This window comes from Kogia breviceps, chromosome 13, assembly GCF_026419965.1.
Source record: "Kogia breviceps isolate mKogBre1 chromosome 13, mKogBre1 haplotype 1, whole genome shotgun sequence".
NCBI lineage: Eukaryota > Metazoa > Chordata > Mammalia > Artiodactyla > Physeteridae > Kogia > Kogia breviceps.
In genome coordinates, this window is record NC_081322.1 from 84,851,517 (window position 1) to 84,875,095 (window position 23,579).

At 53.6% G+C, this 23,579-nt stretch overlaps 1 protein-coding gene across 3 annotated transcripts in view; it reads right to left on the bottom strand.

Annotated features, from left to right (window-relative positions):
- Positions 1–23,579, bottom strand: part of LOC131767983 (1-acyl-sn-glycerol-3-phosphate acyltransferase delta) — a 1,414,884-nt gene that overhangs the window by 2,516 nt on the left and 1,388,789 nt on the right. For 2 of the 3 annotated variants that reach the window (XM_067011123.1, XM_067011122.1), the window contains exons 3-7: positions 21,176–21,345; positions 6,913–7,074; positions 6,368–6,521; positions 3,338–3,440; positions 2,512–2,587 (exon numbers count right to left, since the gene is read on the bottom strand). In XM_067011123.1, the coding sequence (XP_066867224.1) occupies positions 2,512–2,587; positions 3,338–3,440; positions 6,368–6,521; positions 6,913–7,074; positions 21,176–21,345 (665 nt within the window). Of the gene's footprint in view, positions 1–2,511; positions 2,588–3,337; positions 3,441–5,930; positions 6,008–6,367; positions 6,522–6,912; positions 7,075–21,175; positions 21,346–23,579 lie in introns of all 3 variants that reach the window. The other variant, XM_059083506.2, reaches the window with a different exon arrangement.

Below are 23,579 nucleotides of genomic sequence, written 5' to 3' on the forward strand. Positions count from 1 at the left end.
GACAGCGCGCTCGCCGAGCAAAGAGCATCTGCGGCCCTGCTTGGCTGGCTCGCTCCGTCGTGGCCCAGTTCTCCAGGGAGTCGAGTTCTCTGGAAAACAAGCGTCCATACACCCAAACCTTATACCTTACGTGCTTAATTTTCTCTTTCACAACTTGAGATAGACATGTCTAAAGTACTTGTCTTTCCCAATCAATCAGGATGTACTAAATGATACGATTTTCTGACTACTTAAGGTCATGATTAAAATGAGCCCTCAAAGGGCCTCTTTGGAAGGAGAGCCGCTGGCCCTTCCTGGGCACTTCACGGGCTCTACCCTGCGGCCCCTCCCCGGCTGCCCCCCAGCCTGGCGCGTCTCAGGGAAATCACACGATCAAGCAATTGTAGGACAAGGTACCATGTGCGGGGTGCTCCCAGCCTCAATTGGTGAGGGAGACACAGCCAGTCGGCCAAACGGAGGGCTTCCCAGGAAGTGACAGTGACGTGTGGATGCCCAGAGAGACGGCACCTGACATGCCAAGGCCTCCCATTCCGCCTCCTGGCCAGGACTTGGGTGATTTTTCTCATCCCAGCGGGGCCATCAAGGAGCCTGGTGAGTAGGTAACCGGGGTGCGGTGGACTGGATATTTGCACCTGCCTCCCTGAATTCCTACACTGAAATCTTAACCCCCGAAGATGGTGGTATTAGGAGGAGGTGCCTTTGGGGGGTGATTAGGTCATGAGGGTGTAGCCCCCAAGAATGGAATTAGTGCCCTTATAAAAGGGACCCCAGAGAGCTCTCTCAGACCTCCCACCATGAGGACACAGCAAGATGGCGTGCAAGGACCAGAACCTGACTCAGCGTGCTGGCACCCTCATCTCTGAGTCCTGGTCATCCAACCCCCAGAAATGTCAGGAGCTTCTGAGGTTTATAAGCCACCATGCCTGTGGGTGGCACTTTGTGACAGAAGCCTGATTGTACTAAAACAGGAGGTGATACTTTTGTGCCTTAAAAAAAAAAACAAAACACCAGCTCTATTGGGGTGTCATTTACATACCATGAAATTCACCCATTTAAAAAACGGGCAAGTTTTCTTGAATTCTTTTCCTCAATGGCCTTGATAGTGCTTTTCTATTGTAATGTTACAATGGGGAACTGAGGATGCTTTTTCTGTCTCGTTTCCAGTGAGACATTTGCTAAGCCAAGATTTTTTATCTATAACCTCTAACAAGAGGAAAAAGTACTCCCTTTTCTAGGAGTCAGCAGGATTCTGAACTCTGTATTCGCTCCAGGGTTTTCTTTCTCTCTGGCTTGATTAGAAAACTAAACCTCACCCAAGACCCCCACTGCTCCTCAGTGACGTGGTGGCCACCGCGACTCTTGCCAGCCTCGCGGGCTCTGGCCATTGACCTTATGACTTTGCCGGGTGGGACACAGACGCCTGGCTCAGGGCCAGACGTCAGCTCCAGCAGCAGAATGTTTATGGCCTCTGTGGGCTGTGTTATTTCTTTTGTAATAAAGTCCACCTGGCAGGGAGGGGACTTTGTCAATGATGCCTCCATTTTTTGGCCTCCACGTGTTACCATCCTGTGGCATGTTAATACACTGAAACTGGGAACTGCATTTCCTAGAAGGAAACATCGCCCCCAAAGTCTACAGGAGCAGGAGAACCCGTTGACAGAGGACAAGTGCCCGGAGTCCACACTGTGTGCAGCTGCCACCAGTGCACTGGACGGGAGGGCACAGAGGCCGAGCGACCCACATACAGCTGGACCAGCTGGGCTTTCCCAGCGTTCAGCTCAGCAAAATAAAATTTCTCTTATGACCCTGGGTAGAAAGGGAAGAAAAGGAGAGGAAAAAGAAAGGGGGGACAGAGAGAGAGAGCTGGCGCCTCTTTGTATCTACAAATCCAGGCAGGGGGAGCTTTCTGGGAACAGCGCTCCCGGGCATCAGCCGGGGCTCAGGCCTGGGAGCGTGTTGTGTGAAGAGGACCCAAGGCCATCACTCTACCAAGGCGTGTAAGTGTTACACTTCCCTCAGTGTAAGCGGAAAACCCACCACCAGCTCGAAAGCCTCTTAATTCTGATTCCTAAAGGAGTCAGACGCGGCCCGGGTGGACCCTTTGTGGGCCTTCGTCCTGCTCACGCTGGTGATGTTTTAGAGACCAGACGGGCAACCACACAGTGGACCCAGAGCCGTCACTGCCAGAGAGAGCACCCCCCCCCCCAAGAATATTCTGCCTTCAGACCAGCGACGGGAACATGGACAAAGGGCTCTTGGGGCCGTAACTTCCTCTTTTGTCCAGTTCACCCATGAAACAGTCTTCCATTCTTTCTGTGAAGGCCCCTTTAAAAACATTGTGAGACTTTTTTTCCCCTGTCGCCAAGTAGAGCGTCAGCTCTGGGGTCATTTTGTCTCGCCCGGTGGGAGAGGCTCACGCGCCACCATCAACTCCCGGAGGGTCCCAAAGCACCACAGCTGCCGCTTGAAAAGGACCCTTAGATGGTGCAGAGCCCACCCCGTCGCACCGACCTTCTCCTGGTAGAGCTTGTGCAGCCAGGCCGCGCACCTGTCCTCGTCTTCTGGGACTTCTCCTAAAGGGATCCGCCTGCCAAGCAGAGAGCAGCTAGCACGGAGGAGGCCCGTGCCGGGTGCCCCGAACACAGGTTCAGACTAACACTGCGTGCCGTCCTTCGGCTTCTATTTAGGTAGCAGTCTAGATAATGTGGAAGTGAGAGGGTAATTCGGTTGACGAAAAGAGGGCAAAGCCACATCCATACGGGGGGAACTACAGGCCCCAATGCAGTCACGGCCCACGAGGGAAAGGCCCGGCGCCTGATTCAATGACTCAAAGACCTGTGAAGGAGCACACCTGCCTCTCTGTGCTCCCTAGCTTGAAATATAACACATAAGTGAGACGCTGCTGAAATGTTCTCCATTTGCTTCGAGGCCTCTTTGCAAATTACAGATGCTCTTATCTGTGTCTGTTTCTATGGAGTAGACACATCCTCCAAGAAAGGGGGTCAATAAAATAAACTCTCACACTCAGTCTCAACAATGGCTGTAAAATACTGTCTTTCGTTTGTCGGACCTGAGCTCTTTGATGAGAGTGAGTTGGTAAGAGAGAGCCACACAGTGTCTGGGAAGACAAGAGGCTTCACGTACTTATTTACATCAGTGCACGAGTCTCTGTTAATATAAACATGACTGTGAACACGTTCCATTTAGTACAGACTGCAGACAAGAAATTATTAATACATTCATACATTCCCCTGGAAGGAGGTCTGCGGGTCATTTGTGATTTATCTATTTTGGGATGGGCGCCCTATTTTCTGGAAAGGAAACGAAGCCAGCTTACCTAACGTATAAATCTGCGTGATATTTCTTTCCATTTAGGACTCCCAGCAGTGTTGGATTTTCATTATTTCTGAAATTGAGTGTACAGTCATATACAGCTGAAACTATAAAAAAATAAAACAAATACAAAGCAGTATATAGCATGTGAACCCAATTTCGTTTTGTAGACATACATACTGGAAAAACAATAATTGAGTTGCTAGCTGATTATCTTGGAATGAAGGGACTACTAGTTTCTTCTTCATGCTTTTCTATATTGTCCGAATGTTCTACATTGAGTACATACCACGTTCCATCATCAGAAAAGCACACACCTTAGTAACAGAAAACAGTTACTACTGAGGTCAGATCAGTGTAAAGCAATACTGCACTGGCCCATCTAGATGATGTACTACAACAGATATCAATATTTAAACAAATACCAACAGCAAGGTAAATCAATCCAAAGAATACTATCTAAGGAGGTTTCTGAGTTACGGCGGCATAACCATTCTATGTGCATTTTTCCCCTAGAAAAATAAGATAGCTATAAAACTAGAATAAGACACTGGAAACTTCCTAAGGGACTGAAAGAAACGTGGTTTAGTCAGTTGACACGTAGGTGAGAAACAAACAAGAATGTGATTTTTAACCAGTCTACCAGCTGTTGAGCTAACCTGTCAGCAACATTTGCTGCTGCAGCCCCAGGGCCTGGCCCAGGCTCCGTGAATGCTTCTTGGAGGGCAGGATGGCAGGAGGGGAGGATGTGTGAAGGAACAGTGAGGGAAGAGCAGGGTAGAAATATGCAGTGGAAACCGATGGCCCTGCAGAGTCAGTAAGGCAGGACCGGACAGTGGGAAGCACAGAAGTTATGCGGTCAGTGTGGGTGCGAATCCCAGGGCCACCTTTTCCCAGATGCGGGGTTTTCTCTTGAACAGTCCACTCAGTCTCCCTGAGCCTAGTTCCCCCCGGGGAATGGGACCCAGGATGCTGAATGTCAGCCCTTCCCAAAGGCCCCAGCACACCGTTTGTGCTCAGGAGACGTCACTGAGAGCTCTGCATACCTGCAATTACTACCAGTCGAGTGAGTGGGGTGACGGGTGGGTTAGAAAGTCACTTGGTCTGGCTGGGAGCACGAAGAACCAAGGTTCAAAACCACCGTCCCTTTGCTTCCACCTGCCGCCTGCCCACCATGTGGGGTCCACAGGGGGTGCTCTGGCAGCTAGAGCACGTCTTAGCCAAAGGGAGAGGGTCCTTCCCGCTGACCTGCAGGAGTGCCGGCAGGTAGCTTCCCACCCCTTCACCCAGGCAACCGAGACCACTCCCCTGTCCTCCCTGGCGGGGAGAGGTGTCCCCCTCCCTAGGAAGAGTAAGGCTGGGGGAGAATAACCTTCACGTTCAGTACATCGTCCAGCCATTTTAAGCATAGAATTAGGTAGCGTGAAAGGCCTCGGGCTGCATGGGGCCTGGCTGTAAAGCCCCAGGGTGTGAGAGCCCGTGTCCGTCAATGGGTTTCACATCTCCTTTCTTCAGCCTGCCTGCTTCCAACAGAGGTGGTGTTAGTTACTTAGATTAATAAAGGATGGGGCTTCCCCAGAGAACAGCCTAAATCTGCACAGTTCCCTCCTTTTCCAGAGAAGAAGCCCCAAGGTCCTGAAGTGACAGAACTGGGCCTGGCACGAGATCCGTCTGCCTGCAAGGCCCGCAGAAGGACGGGTACGCCCCGCCAGCCAGGCAGCCCTGGGTGCGACCCCAGCCTGCTGTGTAATCGAAGAGCCACTTGGGATAAGTTCCTCACCCTTCAGCCCCAACTTCCTCATCTGTAAATTGGAAGTAAAAAACCTGTTTCCTTCACTGCATCTGGAGGGCACGTGCTGCGGCCACGCTATGTGTGAGGTGCTGCCTGGCGTATTCGAATTGCCCTGCTATCATCATCATCGTCATCATCATCGTCGTCACTATTCGCGGGGCTGGGACAGCCTGCAGGGCTGGGCAGTCTTTGCCCCTTCGTCCTGTAGGCAAAGCTCAGGCAGGCGCAAGAATCTGCGGGAGGGACCCAGAGCCGCCTGGAGCAGTCAGGGACCTTCAGGGTCCCCACGTGTTAAAGTCAGACCCGGTGCTGCCTTCGCTCCATCCGCAGGAGCCGGCTGGCCGGTCTGCGCGATCACAAAGACAAAGCTCCTGGAGGGGCCGCCGCCCCCCGCCCCGGTGTGGGAACGGCACCGGAAACGCCGCACGGTCCACACCCACCGACCCCAATCCCCGGTGCAGGCCGGGGAGGAGCTGGGGGCCTCGGCCTCACGGGGCAGAGAGGACCGGGGGCCAGGGCCGCAGAGACCGCGTTGGGCCCCCGCCGGCTCTCCCCGCAGAATGCTCGGCCTCGGGGCCTCGGCGCCTCGGCGGGCGCAGAGCCGGCGCCGGGGATGCGGGGAGGTCCCCCGGTTCCGCCCTCCCGCCTCCTGGGAGACGAGGGACAGGGCAGTGGGGCTTCCGGCACCCGCGGGGCAGGAAAGGGTTAAAGCACGTGTTTCCAAACTAAAGGGAGCAGAATTCAACAGGAGACAAAAAGAGACTGCGGCAAGCTGGTCTTGTTGCTACTTGCTTCTTGTCCTTACCTACAGTAATTTAGGGCTCCGGACTCAAGGCCAGCCGGACAGACGGCAAGGTCACAGAGATCATCGCCTGGAGGCAGCTGGTGCCAAAGACGGGCAAGAAATGCCAAAGAAAGCAAAACCGTAACAAAAACCTGGGCGCACGCAGCAACGCCCGCCGCCTGCAGTAGCGGCGTCGAGCAGCAGAGGGCAGTGTTGGCCTAGCGTGCGTGTGCGTACACGTGTGGGCGTCGTGCGTGTGCGCACTTGTGCAGGCAGTGGCCACTCCTCCAACGCTGGGTGCCCGGACCCAGGCTAAGCAGGGGTCACGTGCCAGCCTCCGTCCCTGGCTCCCCTCCGTCGGGGGGCGTTGGGGGGGGGGGGCACGGGGAGGAAGCTACTCCTATGGATGCCGGGGTCCCCTTCCCTCACTGCACGGGGCCCCGCGGGGTCGTCCTTACCTACATTTCTCAAACTCCTCACGGTGATGGCGAAGCCCTTGGTGCGAGGCAGCAGGTGGTGCTTGAGGCTGGGCAGCCCCTTGGCCTGGGCCACCTGCATGCTTATCTGGTGCTTCTTCTCCGTGAACCGCGTGCCCTCGCAGTGAATCAGGAACTGGAAGGGACAGGGTGGCCGTCAAACACGTCCCCGAGGCCACTTACACACACCCCATGGTCACTCAGACAGCTCTGAGGTCACACACACAGCCCGGGGGTCACACGAGGTCCCAGGGGCCCGCGCACCATCCGCCGCCAAACGCCGCACACGGTCCCCCAGGAGCCTTAGGAAGTGGCCCAAGCAGGGATGGCCTGGCAGCTGTGCCTGCCCTCCCCTCAGGCCGGACCTCCAGCCCCCGGTCTACTGTGTTCAAGGGTCTGTGAGCTTCAGAGAGAGGGTCTACATTTGCGGAGGCTCAGGAAGCAGAGGCGTGAGCGAGTGCGAGTGGGTGACCGGGGCGCCCCGAGTTCATCCGTGACGGGGCGCCCCGAGGGTTGCGTGCACGTACGAAGTACTTCTCGGGGTAGTCCCGCAGGTGCAGCAGGCTCTCGGAGACGGTCTTGCGGTCCTGCTCCCACCTGCGCGTGCAGAAGACCATCTCCGTGAAGTACCACATCCAGCCGATTATGGGGACATAGGCCAGCTCCTTCTTGGCCAGGACCTTGGAGCCCTGAAACAGAGGGGGCCCGGGGCGTCCGTGAAAGGGGGCGTGGGGTCCTCCCCGACGGCCGCCGGAGATCTCTAGGAGGAGTGAACGTGCACTCCTGGCACGGGGACAGTTCCCGCAACGACACCGGTCAGTTGGAGGTCAAGGTCGTGCGAACCCTCTGCCCCAGGGGACAGGGAGCAAGGGGGCCTGGCTTTCCGCCGTCGGGAACCTCTGGGCGCCATGGGATGCTGCATCCTCCTCCACCAGCTCACACAGGTAGGAGCCCACCCCGGAGTGCTCGCTAAGCCCACCACGCAGACCTCACCCGGTCCGCAGCAGCCCTGCTGGCTCTGCGGGTGGGCGGACCCTACCCCCCCTACAGACCAGGAAACGTGGCCCAGCGGGTTCTCTGGGTTCGACAGCTAGGAAACGGCGGAGCCGAGAGGTGCACTGGGAGAGCTCCACCCCGCTGCTGGCCAGCGCAGCCCCAAGGCTGCAGGTGCTGCAGGCCCCTAACGCGAGGGCGGGGGACAAGCAGGGATCCAGTGGGGATTGGGGTCTATATTTTTCGCCCCTAATTTTGGAATTGGCCAAGATGCTCCTAGAAATAGCCGTCATCCATCAGTGAGTGGCACAGATGATGGAGGCGGTGATGTGGACAAGTGGCGGCCTCAGCTGTGCTCCTGGTGACAACTGGTCATGCCCCTGAACCCACGAGGCCCGGAAGCAAGAGCCATACTTCAGCATTGCCCTGTCTCTTTTCCCTGTCACTCCCACAAAAACTACAAAGCTCAGCTGAGGGGCAACAGGCCATATCCCCCAACCCACCCATGCAGGCCAGAGAAAGGTGTCAACAGCCACTTGTTCCCTTGACCTTAAAAAAGCCACAAGCATCTTCCCCGTTGGGAGAAGGAAAAGCACAGATACCTTTCAGGAGTAGCCTCTCCACGTTTTGGCGGGTTTTGGTTTTGTTTTTCCCACACACAAATTTCCAACATGCAGATTCCCTCAAAAAGAACCAAGCCTGGGGAATTCCCTGCTGGTCCATTAATTAGGGCTCCGAACTTCCACCGCGGGGGACACGGGTTCGATCCCCAGTCGGGGAACCAAGATCCTGCATGCCATGCAGCGTGAGCAAAAAAAAACCCCAAACAAAATACAAAACAAAAAAGAAAAGAAAGAAAAGAACCGAAGCCATAAAATCCGAGGACCTGCCCCAGAGCCCAGAGGCAAGTCCCCAAAGATCAGAGTACCCGCCAAGTGAGGGGTGAGGGCCCACGTGTGCCAGGCACAGGCTACACTTTCTACGCATCACCACTCCCCCACACGGGCCATCCAAAGGCCAGCCGCTGAGTCCACGGGTGGGTCTCAGGCTGTGGGAGGCCTCCTGGCCCTCTCCTCAGCCGTCCCCTCCTGTCAGCAGGGATGTTTTCATGGTCCCTGCTCCCTGCCCTTCAGTCACCTCCCTGATCACAGCCTTGAGGATGAAAACAAAACAAAAAATCTTCACCAAAGAACTCAACTTACTTTCTCGGCGGGTTAGGATTATTTAAAAAATTACCTACCCCTGAACTCTTTCCAAAATTAATTTGTGGCAATTTGAAGGAGCTATGAATGGTGGTCTATTGTGTAGCCAAGAGAAGGATCATATACTCCAAAGTCGCAGCTGTTGGGTCTGGAAGGTGAATGGTCCAGTGCAGTCAATCACGGCTGTCTGCTGGGGAAAAGTACTCTCAGGGCTATTTCCTATTCATGGATCCATCCCACAAGACCCAAGTGGGTCTTAGTGGTTGGCCCCTGATGACCTGCTGCTAAAAGGAAATGGCGACTTTGACACTGATGTGGGAGGTACATGTAAACCAAAAGACGTGCCCGCCACGGCCTGCGTGTCACCCCTGTGATACTGTGTTACAGCACTGAGAACCGTCTAAACGTCCCACAGTGGAAGAGTTCTATGAATTACCACAACATTGTAAATTAACTATCCTTCAATTTTGAAAAATTAAATTTAAAAACAGTTCTGGGACTGCCCCGGTGGCGCAGCGGTTGAGAGTCCGCCTGCCGATGCGGGGGACGCGGGTTCGTGCCCCGGTCCGGGAAGATCCCACGTGCCACGGAGCGGCTGGGCCCGTGAGTCGTGGCCGCTGAGCCTGCGCGTCCGGAGCCTGTGCTCCGCAACGGGAGAGGCCACAGCAGTGAGAGGCCCGGGTACCGCAAAAAAAAAAAAGTAAAAAATAAAAACAGAGTTCTATGAATTATGTCATATACGATATCATACAAACGTAGCCAGTGGGCCGCATCTGCTCTGCCACCTGTTTTTATAAATAAAGTTTTACTGGGACACAGCGGCTCTCTTTTACATACACGTTGCCCACTGTGAGCACGCTGCTAGGTGCATGGCTGCTCACATGCTCCAACAGTGGAGTTGAAAAGCCGTGACAGAGGTTATAGGGTCCATGAAGCCAAAAATATTCACTATTTGGACAATTACACACAAACTTTGTCAACCCCTTGATTCACAGCCACTAAAATTTGTTTTCTATGAATATTTAATGGCTGGGGAAATGCTTTATGTTAAGACTAAATTTTTTTTTAATCTGTAATCAAAGCTGAGTTTATAGTATGACTATGACAATATGGAAAATGGTAAAACAGAAAAATAACAGTAGCTATAGCTGGATGGGGAGATTAGAAGTGCTTCTTTAATTTTGTTAGATTTTCCTGTTTTTTTTTTTTTTTTTTTCTACTAAGTATATAAAATACCTGAATGGGGTCTCTTAAGTGGAACTTTGAAAACAGGTAAGACTTCAATAACAAACAGGCTAGGACACCCACACTTTCACACTCTGAACTTTTCAGAAAACTATTTTGCTAGTGTCCCTCTAACAATGCCCTTTGTAAGAAGTGGTTGACATCAGCACATTTTCAACCATTTGCTTCTGGAACATGAGGCTCTGGATCAAAAACAGCCTATTTGTTTTTAATGGGGAAAAGGAACAGAGGAGCCATTTCTGTTTTTATGTTGAATTAATCCATGTTTCAACCTTAAAATTCTGGATGTTATGATTAGGCCTAGGCCTTGACGTTGATTATGTTTACATGGTGAGCCTAAACTTTCCTGTCTGTATTATTAGGAGCAAAGTACTACTTAGCTGAAAGTGTTACTGTAAAGATCTAGGAACACATGGAAACATATACCAAAGCTCCTAAGCTGAGAACAGGACACACAGCTGTTCAATAATGTGTAGCTATTATTATTACCACAAAGTAGCCACAGCAGCTGAATGTCCCTTTTAATTCAACCCATTTCCTAAGCCAGCTTTAGAATGTAGTAATAACAATAGTTACACGTAGTAAAGCACTCCCTGATAGGCACTGGGCTAGGAGATTTACAGGAGTTAACTCATTTATGACCCAAAACTAGAAACGTACTCTTCAAATATGCATACAGTCCTCCAGGAATCTTAATACGCCAACAATGCCTGGACTCCCCCAGGTCAAGCAAAGGTCTCCCTCTGTGTGTGGAAGGTAGTGCCTTTAAGAGAGAACGTACAAGAAAATATACCAGTTTCATTGATTCTAGATTCATTTTGAAGGTAGATCTGAGAGGATTTACTGATGAGTTAGATTTATCAATAGAGCCATCTAGGCACAAGCATATCTAAAAAACAAAAAATGTTCCCAGGCAGCACAGAGCAATCCACAGCTACAGGGGCTGAAACGTACCCCTAGCCACTTTCTAGCTGCTGTAGGGAGTCACCGTCATCTTATCACATCCTATGGTGAAGAGTTTATGAAACTTTCTAGCCTGTGTGTGTGAGAGAGAGAGAGAAAGAGAGATTGAGCATTGCCTTTCCACAGCTGCCCAATCAATCTAATTAAGCAGCCCATAACCATTATCAGGACCACCCAGTTGCTCAGGGAAGCAGCCACCCCTACAAGTCTCAAATTCAGCACGTCCAGCCAACTGGTCGACCCCTGGGCAGAGACCACAAGGTGCTACAAAAACCTGTTCTCAGGATGCAGTAAGATCTGGTGCATTCCAAGCTGAGATTATGTGGCTCTCGCCTCACTTCTCTCAGCTCTACAGCCTCTGTGGTTAAAAAATGAGCAGAGTCAGAACTTCCTAGTTAAGGTTTTTCTCCAACACGGCCACATGCCAATTGATCAGATGAACACGTTAAGTGTTGATGCTGGGTTTGTAGGATAGCTGGGAACAGTAGGGCACCCTCTGCAGTCACCTTTCCATAATGTCCCCTCCTCCTCCAACCACTCTGCAGGGACCAGCAGAGAACACGAGAAGGGACTCAGACTAGTCAGCAAGATGGCACGTGGTCAGGGGGTTGTTTGCATAAATGTCTCTTCCTGGCTTCCCTCCTGAAGGTCCACCATCATGGTTACCAGTTGGGTTCACCCAAGGTCACTTATTTCCACTAAATATATAAAATACCTGAATGGGGTCTCTTAAGTGGAACTTTGAAAACAGGTAAGACTTCAATAATAAACAGGCTAGGACACCCACACTTTCACACTCTGAACTTTTTCTTGACTGTGAGCTAAAAACACAGTCGCAAATGTTTAAGATTAGTGGAGACCAGCCAAGCTGTGAAGGCCCGTCACCACAGAGGACCAGCAAGTCAACCAACAGCTCAGCCGCTATCATGAGGCGTGATATGTGAACTTGAACCTCAAAGCCACTCTGGTCGTGCAGCAGGTATTTGCCAAAAACCTCCTTGGTGCTGGGAACACAAAGATGGCTAGGGCTGTCCATGGCCTTCAGGTGTCCAAAGTATAGTGGGAAGAGAGAAACAGAAATCTAGCAATTGGACTTCCCTGGTGGCACAGTGGTTGAGAATCTGCCTGCCAATGCAGGGGTCACAGGTTCGATCCCTGGTCCGGGAAGATCCCACATGCTGTGGAGCAACTAAGCCCGTGCGCCACAACTACTGAGCCTGCGCGCTGCAGCCCGCAAGCCACAACTACTGAGCCCGCACTCTGCAGCCCGCGTGCCACAACTACTGAAGCCCATGCACCTAGAGCCCACGCTCCCCAACAAGAGAGGCCACTGCAATGAGAAGCCCGCACACCGCAACGAAGAGTAGCCCCCGCTCGCCGCAACTAGGGAGAAGCCCACGTGCCGCAACGAAGACCCAACACAGCCAAAAATAAATAAATAAATAAATAAATTTTAAAAAAAGAAAAAGAAATCTAGCAATTTCAATGTTATTTCTGCCACTAAATTCTGCAAATAAGTTGTTGGACGGGCACGCGCCCTAGCAAAAGAAATGGGTGCAGGAAAAGATGAGATTAGAATGTGTCTCTGAGATATAAGTCCCTGGCCATAGTAAAAACAGAGGAAAAGACTGGAGCTCAAAATAATAAACCAGAGGGTGTGTGTGTGTGTGTGTGTGTGTGTGTGTGTGTGTGTGTGTGAGAGAGAGAGAGAGAGAGAGAGAGAGAGAGAGAGGCGGTGGGGGGGGGGGAGGTGAGAGACTCAATCTGTGCCAACTAGGGTCCCGCCTGTGACCTAACTCACTTACCCTGCGTTTCTTCCTCTTGCTTTCTCCCTTGTCTGATGCTAAGGAGGAAAATGCTGGGGACCTTACACTACCAGAAAAATGTCAAGAGAGTCCCAAAGAACAATGAACACTGTCCCACAATCAGTCACAGCCACAGGGGAAAGGCATAAAACAAACATGGAGCAAAAGCAGTCTGAGAATTCATCTGCTGGAAATAAACAAACAAACAAACAAGCATGTCAAAGTCTGGAAATAAATAAACATGTCGAAGTCCAGCAAAACGCTTGCAGCTCTTTGGATCTCGCTAACGTCTCCCCCTGACCCCAGCTTACAGGCCTCCAAGCCCCAAACTGCTCGTGGTTTGACCAGAGTGCAGACGTGGAGTGAAAAAGAAGGGCATCTGGGGACAAACTAGGCGATCTTAGGTTCAGAGTAAGTCACAGCTGGCTGTGGTCTGTGGGGTCGGGGCTCCTTCCCGGCAGGGTGCTCTGCCCCGCTTTCTGGGCACGGATCTTGCGGTGCTGCCTGGCCTCTGATCCGAACGGCCAACCCGAGTCCATCCTGGGTGGGCCTGGGCCGGGGCAGACAGGGAGACGGAGCCTGGCAGGGAGGGGGCAGAAGATCATGGAGCCGCTTCCCTGCGCTCAGCCCCTCTCGCCAGTGGGTGTTTGAGGAACAGTCAGCGGAAGCTCAGGAACGCGGGCGTACGGGGGGCCCTGGGCAGGTGGCAGGCGGGTGCGACAGAGGCAGCAGCGGACGGGGCGATGGGTGCACGGTCGGCTCCCGGAGCAGACGTCGCAGGCCTTTGCCAAAGCTGCAGGAAGGGGAGGGAGGACACCCAGCGGCATCACTGCCGTCAGCCAGCCTGGATTTACCGCCGGCCAGTGTGATCTGACTTCGGCTCGTTAAAAGACAAGCCAGAGGATCTTGTACGATTAAAAAAGACTCGGCGCGTCTAACTCGGGACTACACTCTTAAAAATAAAGCGCACGCTACCACTTCCAGGGTTACGCTTGGTTATGAACTCAAGATGCGTCTGTCCTTCCAGAGACTCCTCTCCGTGGCCAATGCTTCTCCCAGCTCCCGGGCTTGTAAGGGCTTTCACCTCATCTCCATTCTCTCAGGGTTCTTACCTGTGTCATGCCAGAGCCTGCCTGGCCAACTGGTGAACACACAGAGGCAAACGGGGGCCCCCCTGCTTCCTGCCCGAGCTGTGGTGCCTGGCAGCAATGCCAACAGAGCTGCGGATTAACCGTTAACCGATTAACCGGTGGTGGGGGGGGGAGGTGGAGGAGTCCCCTACAGACCCACCTGAGGATGCCAGGATGCAACCTAACGGGGCTGACAAAACCATGGCTGCAGGTGTAGCCACTGGTAAGGAAGACAACACTTCTCCACATCTAGAAACTTCTGATCTCTCTGCAGCCAAAGAGAGAGGCCGAGGGCTTCCCTGGCGGCGCAGTGGTTGAGAGTCCGCCTGCCGATGCAGGAGACACGGGTTCGTGCCCCGGTCTGGGAGGATCCCACGTGCCGCGGAGCGGCTGGGCCTGTGAGCCATGGCCGCGCTGAGCCTGCGCGTCCGCTGTGCTCCACAACGGGAGAGGCCACGACAGTGAGAGGCCCGCGTACCGCAAAACAAACAAACAAAAAAAAAAAAAAAAAAAAGAGAGAGGCCGACAAGCACCTATGAAGAAGCCAGGATGAAGGCAAACAAATGCCACGACACCCTGCAGTTGAGAAAAGTGATGGGGGATTTCAGCCGCACGGGCTCCAGTGCCAGAACTGCTGGTCAAATCGCATTTTGAGAACATTCCGTCCCTCCTCCACCCTCTACACTTTATGCTACTTTTCATGAGAAAACACCGAACGAAGGGAAACGAAGTAGGGTGGCAGGAGCTAATAACTACGGCGCGCCTACACTGTGCTAGGAAACCGATGAGGTATTTCACTTCTATTCGGGAAACCCTTCAACAGCACGAAATGGGAAAGGTTAAGTGAGGTTCAGAAAAGTCAGATAACCTCCCCACGGCCCCAGAGCTGGTAAGTGCAGGAGCCGGGGTGCAAGTCACATGTGTGGGTCTCGAAGCCACTGGGGAGTTTTGCCTGCACATCTGCCCCTGCCCTGCTGCCCTCGCAGGGAAACAGAAACGTCTGTCTGGAGACCTGAGCACACATTCGTCTTTCAGGGCGTCCACTTTATTGCGCAGTTTTACACGTTTGAAAACAAAACACAGGAAACCTCCCATTTGGGAGAATGTGGTCGTCGACGGGAGGTCTACAGGAAATAACATTCGTGCAGCCTTTGGAAGCAAATCCGCATCGACACTCCTTTCAGAAATCTGTAGTTAGAGAACTGCTCCTTTTATAATCAAACTTTAAGAAATGTTGGTGTTCAGATATGTGTGATCTTACACGGAAAGAACCACATTTCCTGCTCACAACCAGAAGCGTCCCGGCAAAATTAAACCGGAACATTGACAGCTTTGGGTTCGGTTCTTGATTTTCTTGGGTTTTATGACATCTTCTTTCTGATTTGGGTTAATAAGTCCCAAATCACCCCACAGTGACCCTGAGCTGGCAGCCGGCGAATGAGGCAGGAGGAGGGCTGAAATGTACGCTTGGCAGATGGAGAAGGACTGGTGAGCAGCGCCCCAGGACCAACCGCGGCAGCTGGCCACATCCATCGCCCATGATCTCCCTCCAGGCACCCCTGTCCCTCGCCTCATAATTCTCCCTTTACCTACACCTCTCATTCCCTCCTAAAACCACCCCCGTTCTTCAAGGCCTCAGCCCTCTGTCCACACCTTCTGGGAAATTTCTCCATCGCTGGGCGCAGCAGTCAGTGTGCTAACAGCACTGATACGTTGTTTTCCAGTTGTTGAAATACTGAAGTCCTTCCCCACAGGTTGGTAAACAGAGCTGCCCCAAACACCAAAGCTCGCCCCCCATATTCTACCTTTACCACGGCGGCCCCAGCTCCTACCCGGGACCTCGGGGCCCTCCCCAGCAAACAAAGGACCCCCGGGAAGCTGCGGTATGGCTGAGTGGTCTGTGGATGCACACAGGGTGCCCCCCAATGGACACGTTCCCCACCTCCCGTTATTGTTCAAGCCCTGTGTCGTGTGACTGGCTTATATGCCCCTTCGTTGCCTCTCTCTGTATGTTAGAAAGTCACTGGGAGCAACGACTGGACCTTTCAGTCTGTCCTTGTGTCTCCACAGCACCCAGAGCAGTGTCGTCTTCCACAGAAAATCTACCCAACACGCTTGCGGGATACGTATTTTGGAGGTGCATCAACTGCCCTCACCGCCATCCGAGGCCTCGTGTCTAGAAGGCACTAGGGAGCTTTGTGAGTGCCCTCTGCTTAGGGATCGGGATTCTATTCTCCTCCTGCACCTCGATGTGTGCAGACGTGCGACAGGAATTCAATCTATTTTCAGGGAGAGCTGTGATGGACCCCCTCAATGATTGTTAACTAAATGGAAACGTGAGGTCTGAGGCTAAACGTCATGCTGTGGGGTGGCAGGCAGCCTCCACGCTGGCCCCCGCGGTCCTCTCCTCTCGGTACCTCCCTGCTTCCTGCCTGGAGTATGGGGTGGGCTCCTCCTCCAACAGATGGAACACACCAGAAGCTTCAGGTACCATAAGGCTGTGGCTTCTGCTTCAGGTGCTTTCTCCCACCCACTCCTGCATTGCTCCCTGCGGGGTTCAGCTGACCCCTGAGCAGAGGCCCCGGCGCGAGAGTCAGGCTGGCAACAAACGCGGGTGAGCCTGGAGACAGCTCACTGCGCTTGCCTGCGGCCAGTCTTCAGATGAGCCCGCCATCCAGCCTCGGAGGGGACCCCCTGTCGGGACCCCCGCGGAGCTGAGCTTTGATCTCAGACCACACAGACGCTGATAACTCGAGTTTGTTTTGAGCCACTACGTTTGGGGCTTGCCACCTGCCGTAGATAAGTAACACATAGGGCTTCTTTAAAGACCCAAAGAGAACGTCCCAGTTGGCCTCCGGGGTAACTGCCAAGCCACACGTACCCAGCAGATAAAAATGGACAAGAACAGCTGCTGTTACGGAGTGCTTACCAGGCCCGGACACCGCTCAAAGACCCAACAAACGTGATCTTAGGCCACCTTTCGGGGCCACTGTGAAGGAGGACATACGCGTATTTTACTGGGGCAGAGAGGAAAGTAAACAGACTCGAAGCTTCGGAAGCCGTGACCCTTTGCATGCCTTGGCCTGTCCACGGGTCACAGTCACACCCCAGGGAGGAATGAGTCTGAATCCCTTAAGGACCATGACCAGAGCCTTTGGTGCCTGCCAGCTGCGAGGGAGCCGGAGCCTGCGGGACAGGCCACCAGAATGACCACACAGCGTAAAAGCTTAGAAAAGACTAAAAACCCTCCCCCTTTGTTCTTTTTTAAAAGAATGCAATCACTTTCTCCGCAAATCCAATTTCACGTTTAATAACCCTCCTCTCAAGGATTTCTGCAAATTTCACTTGCTTCAATTTCAACACACTTCCTCTTGGGTTGTTACATGTTAAGATGAAAAATGCCCTGTCAGGAACCGTCTTCATAACTCTTCTTCCCTAAAAAGCAAACTCCTCAGACTCCAGAAGGATCTCAACATCATGTGTTACTTAAAAAACAGAGATGGGGGCTTCCCTGGTGGTGCAGTGGTTAAGAATCTGCCTGCCAATGCAGGGGACACGGGTTCAATCCCTGGTCCGCAAAGATCCCACACGCTATGAAGCAACTAAGCCCGCGAGCCACAACTACTGAGCCTGCATGCCACAACTACTGAAGCCCGCGCGCCTAGAGCCCGTGCTCCACCACAAGAGAAGCCACCACAATGAGAAGCCCGCGCACCGCAGCCAAGAGTAACCCCCGCTCGCCGCAACTAGAGAAAGGCCCGTGCACAGCAACAAAGACCCCACGCAGCCAAAAATAATAAATAAATAAGTAACTAATTAAGGAAGTAAATAAATAAAAGAGATGAATCAGGTGAGTTTTTTTGAAGGTCAATTAAGACCTTCTGCTAAACAATTCATATAACAAGATGCTCCTTGGTTCCTTTCAAGGGTAGCAGGAATGGATGGGCCGCTTTAGGAAGGGGTCAGGCAGCTGCCCTGGCCTCACGCCCTCCAGGTAAACCTCAGGTGCTCCAGGAGACACACGTGGATGGTAAATCGTGCCCTGCCACTTACGGAGAACATCCCCCCCCCCCAACCCCACCCCCGCCCGTGAGAACACGGTCTGGAGCTTCCGCCTGAGCTGACTCAACCCCACAAGGTCACGATGCCCTCTCCCGTCCCCACCTGGTGCCTCAGCCGCATCAGAACGTGCACAGGCGTGGCCCCGCCCCGGCCCCGCCCCCGGCCGCTTCCCCAGTGCTGGGGGGCAGGGAGCTCGGTGCTCGCCTGCTGCCCCCTCCCCACTGCCCCTCCACTGCTGGAGGGAACTTGGGGGCCACACAATCTGGCGGTGCCCCGAGCAGGGCTACCCAGGCTCCAGTAAGAAGGGGAGGGGTGTCGTCCTAAGGCCGTGAGACCTGCCCATCCCCCGCTGGGTGGAGATCCTAAAACTCCAGACCAAGAGGCAAGGCTCGTGCCCTTGCACACGACATTAGCTGTTTGGGTTTTAGGAGTAAGAAATGAAATCCGATAGCTCCGGTACTCATCGAGGAGGCCTAGGCTGGAGCCGAGCACTCCCTGTGCCGCTGGCGGGTGGCCATTCTCTGCTTAGGAACTTTCGTGCCTCTGCACCCTCGTGTGCCGAGTTGTAAAGTGATCGGGATTTCAGAGCCTCTGCCTGCAAAATGCTACAGGGCGCTGACAGACATGCTCCACGAAAGCCTCCCCCTCTCAGTCCCGGGTCTCCCGTCCACGTGTTACTCCTCCTCTGAGCGCCGCGAGGGGCCCACCCGCTTTACCGTGCAGCGCCCGGGGGGCTGCCTCCTGGGGTCACCCCTGTTTGTGCCCCTGCTTCCTGGGTCCTACGGCCCCATCCCTGACCCCACGGTGGTACTGAGGGTTTTCTTTCCTCAGCACGAGCCCTGCACAGACCGGGGGGTGTGGGAGGGGTGCGTGTGGCAGGACTGGAGACGTGGTCGCTCCAGCCATCACCCTGGTCGTTCTCTGACACAAGGCACTCCCCGAGCTTTTCCTCTCGACGCGCTCCAGGAGCAAAGAGCAGCAACTCGGAAATCAGAGTTACTTGTTCCTATCCTGGGGCAAATTCTTTACCCAAACTGAGGCTCTGGCCGTTTATCTATAAAAAGTAAACAATAACGATACCATAGAGATTGCAAATAGCACAAATAAGGTGAAAGACGCGCATAGAAGAAGCCCGTGGTCACAAAGCCACCAGGGGGACCATGGCCACTGGGAAAGTGCCTCTAAGTCCAACACACTTTCTGTTGCCCCAAACTACACGTTTCCCTTCCTGAGCATGAACATACCCGAGCTGCCTGCGGAGCCCAGAAAATCAGCAGCTGCCCCCAAACTACGCTTGAAGAACCAGTGTTCCAGGAAGCCTAGCTTGTAGGCAGCACCAGCACTAGTTCTGGTCAGGATGCAAAGACACCCCGTGCCCTTTTCTCCTGTAAGGGAGGAAGGATCCCATCATCAGTCATCCGTGTCCATGATGGGGTTCCGATTATGACATTCTTCTCTCCTCTCAGAGACAATAAAGCCACAGAACTGTAGCTAAGATCTCTGTCCGAGGCCTCTACAACAGAGGAAGGTAGATAATGGAATTTCTGAAAGCAGAAACTAACACACCATTGTAAAACAGTTATACTCCAATAAAGTTGTTAAAAAAAAAAAAAGAATTTCTGGTTTTGTTCCTGAAAATATGTTTGAACACACACACACACACACACGTGTGCCTGCACAGACATCACGTCAGTACCGGAAGAACAAATAGGAAAGCAAAGGAGAAAACTGTTGGCAGGGTGGCCGGTCCGTTCCTAGACATCCTTTCAGTGCACTCACCCCCAGGCATTCCGGTTTTCTAGAAGAGTCTTAAGGTAGCAACAGTGATTTAACACACTGTTTCCATCTCTTGAAAAACTGCTAATGATCTTAGTTGCCTTTGGATAGTTTAACTGTACAACGACCATCATTTGTCCTAAAGACATGATTGGAACCTGTTTCTAAGCATACCTCCTTCTCTCACCTTTGGCCCCAAATTTTTTAAAAAATGTTTAGGACTTCCCTGGTGGCGCAGTGGTTGAGAATCCACCTGTCAGCACAGGGGACATGGGTTCCAGGATCCCCTGGTCTGGGAGGATCCCCCCATGCCACGAGCAACTGGGCCTGTGCGCCACAGCTACTGAGCCTGCACTCTAGAGCCCGCGAGCCACAGCTACGGAGCCTGTGTGTCACAACTGCGGAAGCCCGCACGCCTGGAGCCCGTGCTCCGCAACAAGAGAAGCCACCGCAATGAGAAGCCCGCGCACCGCAACGAAGAGAAGCCCCCGCTCGCCGCAACTAGAGAAAGCCCGCGCGCAGCAACGAAGACCCAACGCAGCCAAATAAATAAATGAATAAATAAATTTTTTTTTAAAGTTTAAAAAAGCAAGTACAACATGTGTCCCACGGCTATTTAGTCTCTCTCAGCCAAGGCTCTTCCCAACAGGCAGGAGCCAGCAGGACCCAAAGTTCCGTTGCTACCTCTGGGGCTTCCAGGCACGTCCGGTACTGGACACACTGAGACCATCCCCAGGGAATCTGACTCAGGACTCTTGTCACATCCACTCTGCCTGGTCTTCAAACTCCTGCCTCCTACGCACTATGATTCCGTCTGCACGGGCCACCAAAAGCAAGTGCGACGTGCGCGGGCCCCGTCTGTCTGCGGGGGATTGTTCCCGGGGGCAACACAGGATCCCCGAGTCCCGGTGCGGGTGGTCTCCGACTTTCCCAGCCCCGGGCTGCTCCACGCCGTGACTCCTGTCGCGATACCTGAGGCGGAGGACTCCGCCGGTACTTGCTCCCGGCTCAACCATCACAGCCCACTGTGTTAACCGTGACAAAAGTCAACCGGGGAGGCCCCGTCCCAAAGGTATGCAAGAAGCCAAACCAGCTGGAGAAAAACAGGATTTTGTATTTATTCTGAATTCTGCAGGTCCAACGCTCTCGCCTAGGCACTCAGCTTTCTCTCAAGCTCCGTGAGGCTGAACATTGAGAGGGGAATTCTGCCCGCCAGCCAGGGAGGGAGCAGAGCACAGAGATTAAGAATACGAAGCTGGACAAGTTCAAATGCAAATCTGCGTAACAGCTGTGTGACGCGGAGCAGGGGATTTAACCGCAGCTTTTAAAAAAGGGCAGGTGTCAGTTCCTGACCCCCAAATGTTTCTGTAAGGATTAAATACATTAACCGTACGTCAAATGCCCCCCGTGCATCATAACTGCCGAATAAACATGATCCTTACTCATAAGCAGATGTTCGTCTTGATTCTGAGCAAGAAGGAAAAGCAGCTGGTTAAGAACATTTCGGCAAGTCTGTTAACGCGGCTGCACGTTCCGAATGACCAAGAGCGAAAAGACAAGTTACAGGGTCGAAGGAGAGAGATGGGTGAGGTGGGGAATGCACGTCCGACTTACCCCTAAGACCCCGAAGCGCTCGGCCAGGCTCCAACCGCAGAGAAAGTCGATCTCAAACTTGTGATTCAGAACAACGATGGCGTTTTCCTTCCCGTACTTGGGGTAGGCCCGGGGGTCCGTGTGGATGACGCAATCCGTGCCCGACCACCATTCCAGCAGCATCACCAGCTCTGGAACAAACCACCACAACAGACGGGCCTTTATTTCACGCACCCTCTCTGACCAGGGGTCTGGTCCGCTGGGCCAGGTGGCAGCAGGGCTCTGCCGTGCTGGCTGGGACGGAAAGCAACTTGGAGGGGTCAGGTTCTGGATCATTTCAGCCCAGACCCCAGTTCTTGGCAGGGTGTCGAGGCAGAGGGAAAACAAGATGCAGAAAACTCCACAAGTCTCCAGGGGAGGAGAGGAAGCTTCGAGAAGGCAAATGACTTGCATTCCTTGATTAAGCACCTTGGGAAAAAATAAATCAGGAAGGCTGAATCCGTCAAGAATCCACGCCCTTGTGTTTTCAGGGCCCTGAAAGGCAGCGTGAGGTGGTGAGGTGACGTACAGAACTCTTAACGTCGTTGGAAATGACTAATTGGGATCCTTATAAACGCCATCAAAGAACACCAAAGACCCAATTTTTCTCTCCCGTTTATGACACTGGAGTGCGCCAGGAATAACGGAGCCCTGCAGTGAAACACCAGCACCCGAAGGGCGAGCACAAATTAGGTCCATTACCTTGCGGGCCTCAACGCAGCTATTAAAACACTCTTGTAGGAGCTTGTGAAATAGGAAAGTCCTTTTTTGGGCAACAATGACCAACCTGCCTTTGTTCTTCAGTGACACCTCTAATCTAGGTCACCAACACCCAACCCAGTGGCCTCAGGACAAGCCTTTAGGGTACAAATTGTCCAGAAAAACAGCCGACCCTTGGTGATTAGAACTCCAGCTGTAGAGCGGCTTGCAAATGGAATTTTAGAGCTAAGGGTGTTCAGCAGAGGGGTGGGGAGGTGGGGGAGCCCGCTGCGAAGGACACGCCCCTCTTTATCGCCACTTAGAGGGGCGCACGCTGGGCAGAGGACTCACTCATCACCTGCCCCTACACACACGCACACAGCCCAGCAGGCGTGGCCTGGACGCCAGCCAAGTCTCATGTGTGAGAGGCTTGAGAGGCTGCCCTTGGAAACCTCTCCCCTTGAGGCTGGCGACTGGTGCTTAGCTACTGGAGCCAGAACCCTCTAGAAGGCACTACAGTCTCGTTTCTAAGCACGAGCGCCGTGGGCCTTTGGACAGATGCACCGCATGGCACCGCGGTCTCCTGCTCTTCGGAGGGGCGGCCGCAGTGGCTTTTGTGAGAAGCAACGGGCATGACACGTAACAGGCGCTCTGTGCGAAGCACACGCCAAGCTCCCAACAAACCCAGGCTTCAACATCCACCAGTGTCATCAGAACCAAACCAAAACACACCCCTTACTTGACAACTCTTCCTAGGAGCTGAGAGAACGCTGAGCCCCCAGGCAGCCGTCCCACGGGCGGCGACACCGGTGGGACCTAGATAGAGGTGGCCATCAGGGAGGGGAGGGGTGCAGGGCAGCCTGGCCGGGAGGCCAGTTCCCGCCGTGTAGAAGGATGCTTCTACTGCTGCACTGATTTGTTCCAAGAGGTGGGTGGGCAGGACCCACCTATCCCATCACTGGTCCTGGAGCCCGGAGGAGCCCTAAGCAGAGCCGCGTGGAAGCAGCGAGATCAGGCTGAACCGCTGTTCCCTGTGACTCATGGTGCAAACACCTCCTGAATGCCTCTCTGTGCCCTGCTCCTCCCTGCCCAGGGCAGGCCGGGCCCCCCCTTCCACCTTCCCCAGCGCCCTTCGTGGCACTTATCACCGCTTGTGACAGAGGGAGATGACACCCGGGCCTCTACAGACCGCAGGCCCCGCCAGGCACAGACCACCTTGCTTGTTTCACCCTGACCCCAGCCCTCACTCCAGAACCCAGCACCGTGCCGACGCATCTACGCTTCCAACCAACGCTGTTTGGCGACCTAATGTGGGCAAGCGGGATGCGAGGGGCTGGGGGTGTAGCAGCAGACCCACAGCTGCTCCCGGGCTCCTGCCCTCCTGGAGCCTGCAGCCCAGAGGGAAGGCAGTCGTGCCCTCGAGTGGTGGTCTGACCAGGAGAGCAGAGGCTCTTCACAGGATCGATGGCGCTTGAATATCACGCTCATGGATTTGGGGCCAGACCCAGTCAGGCTCCGGTCCTGCGGATGCCACACAAGGGCTGTAAGACTTCGGGTCTGTTCCTCAATGTCCCCTAAATCTCAGCAGCCTTGTCTGTGAATAGAGATAGGAAAAGCTTCTGGAGATGCTGTGGGTATTAGACCATGTAGTCAAGGCACCTAGCGTGACGTTGCACATAGTAGGGGA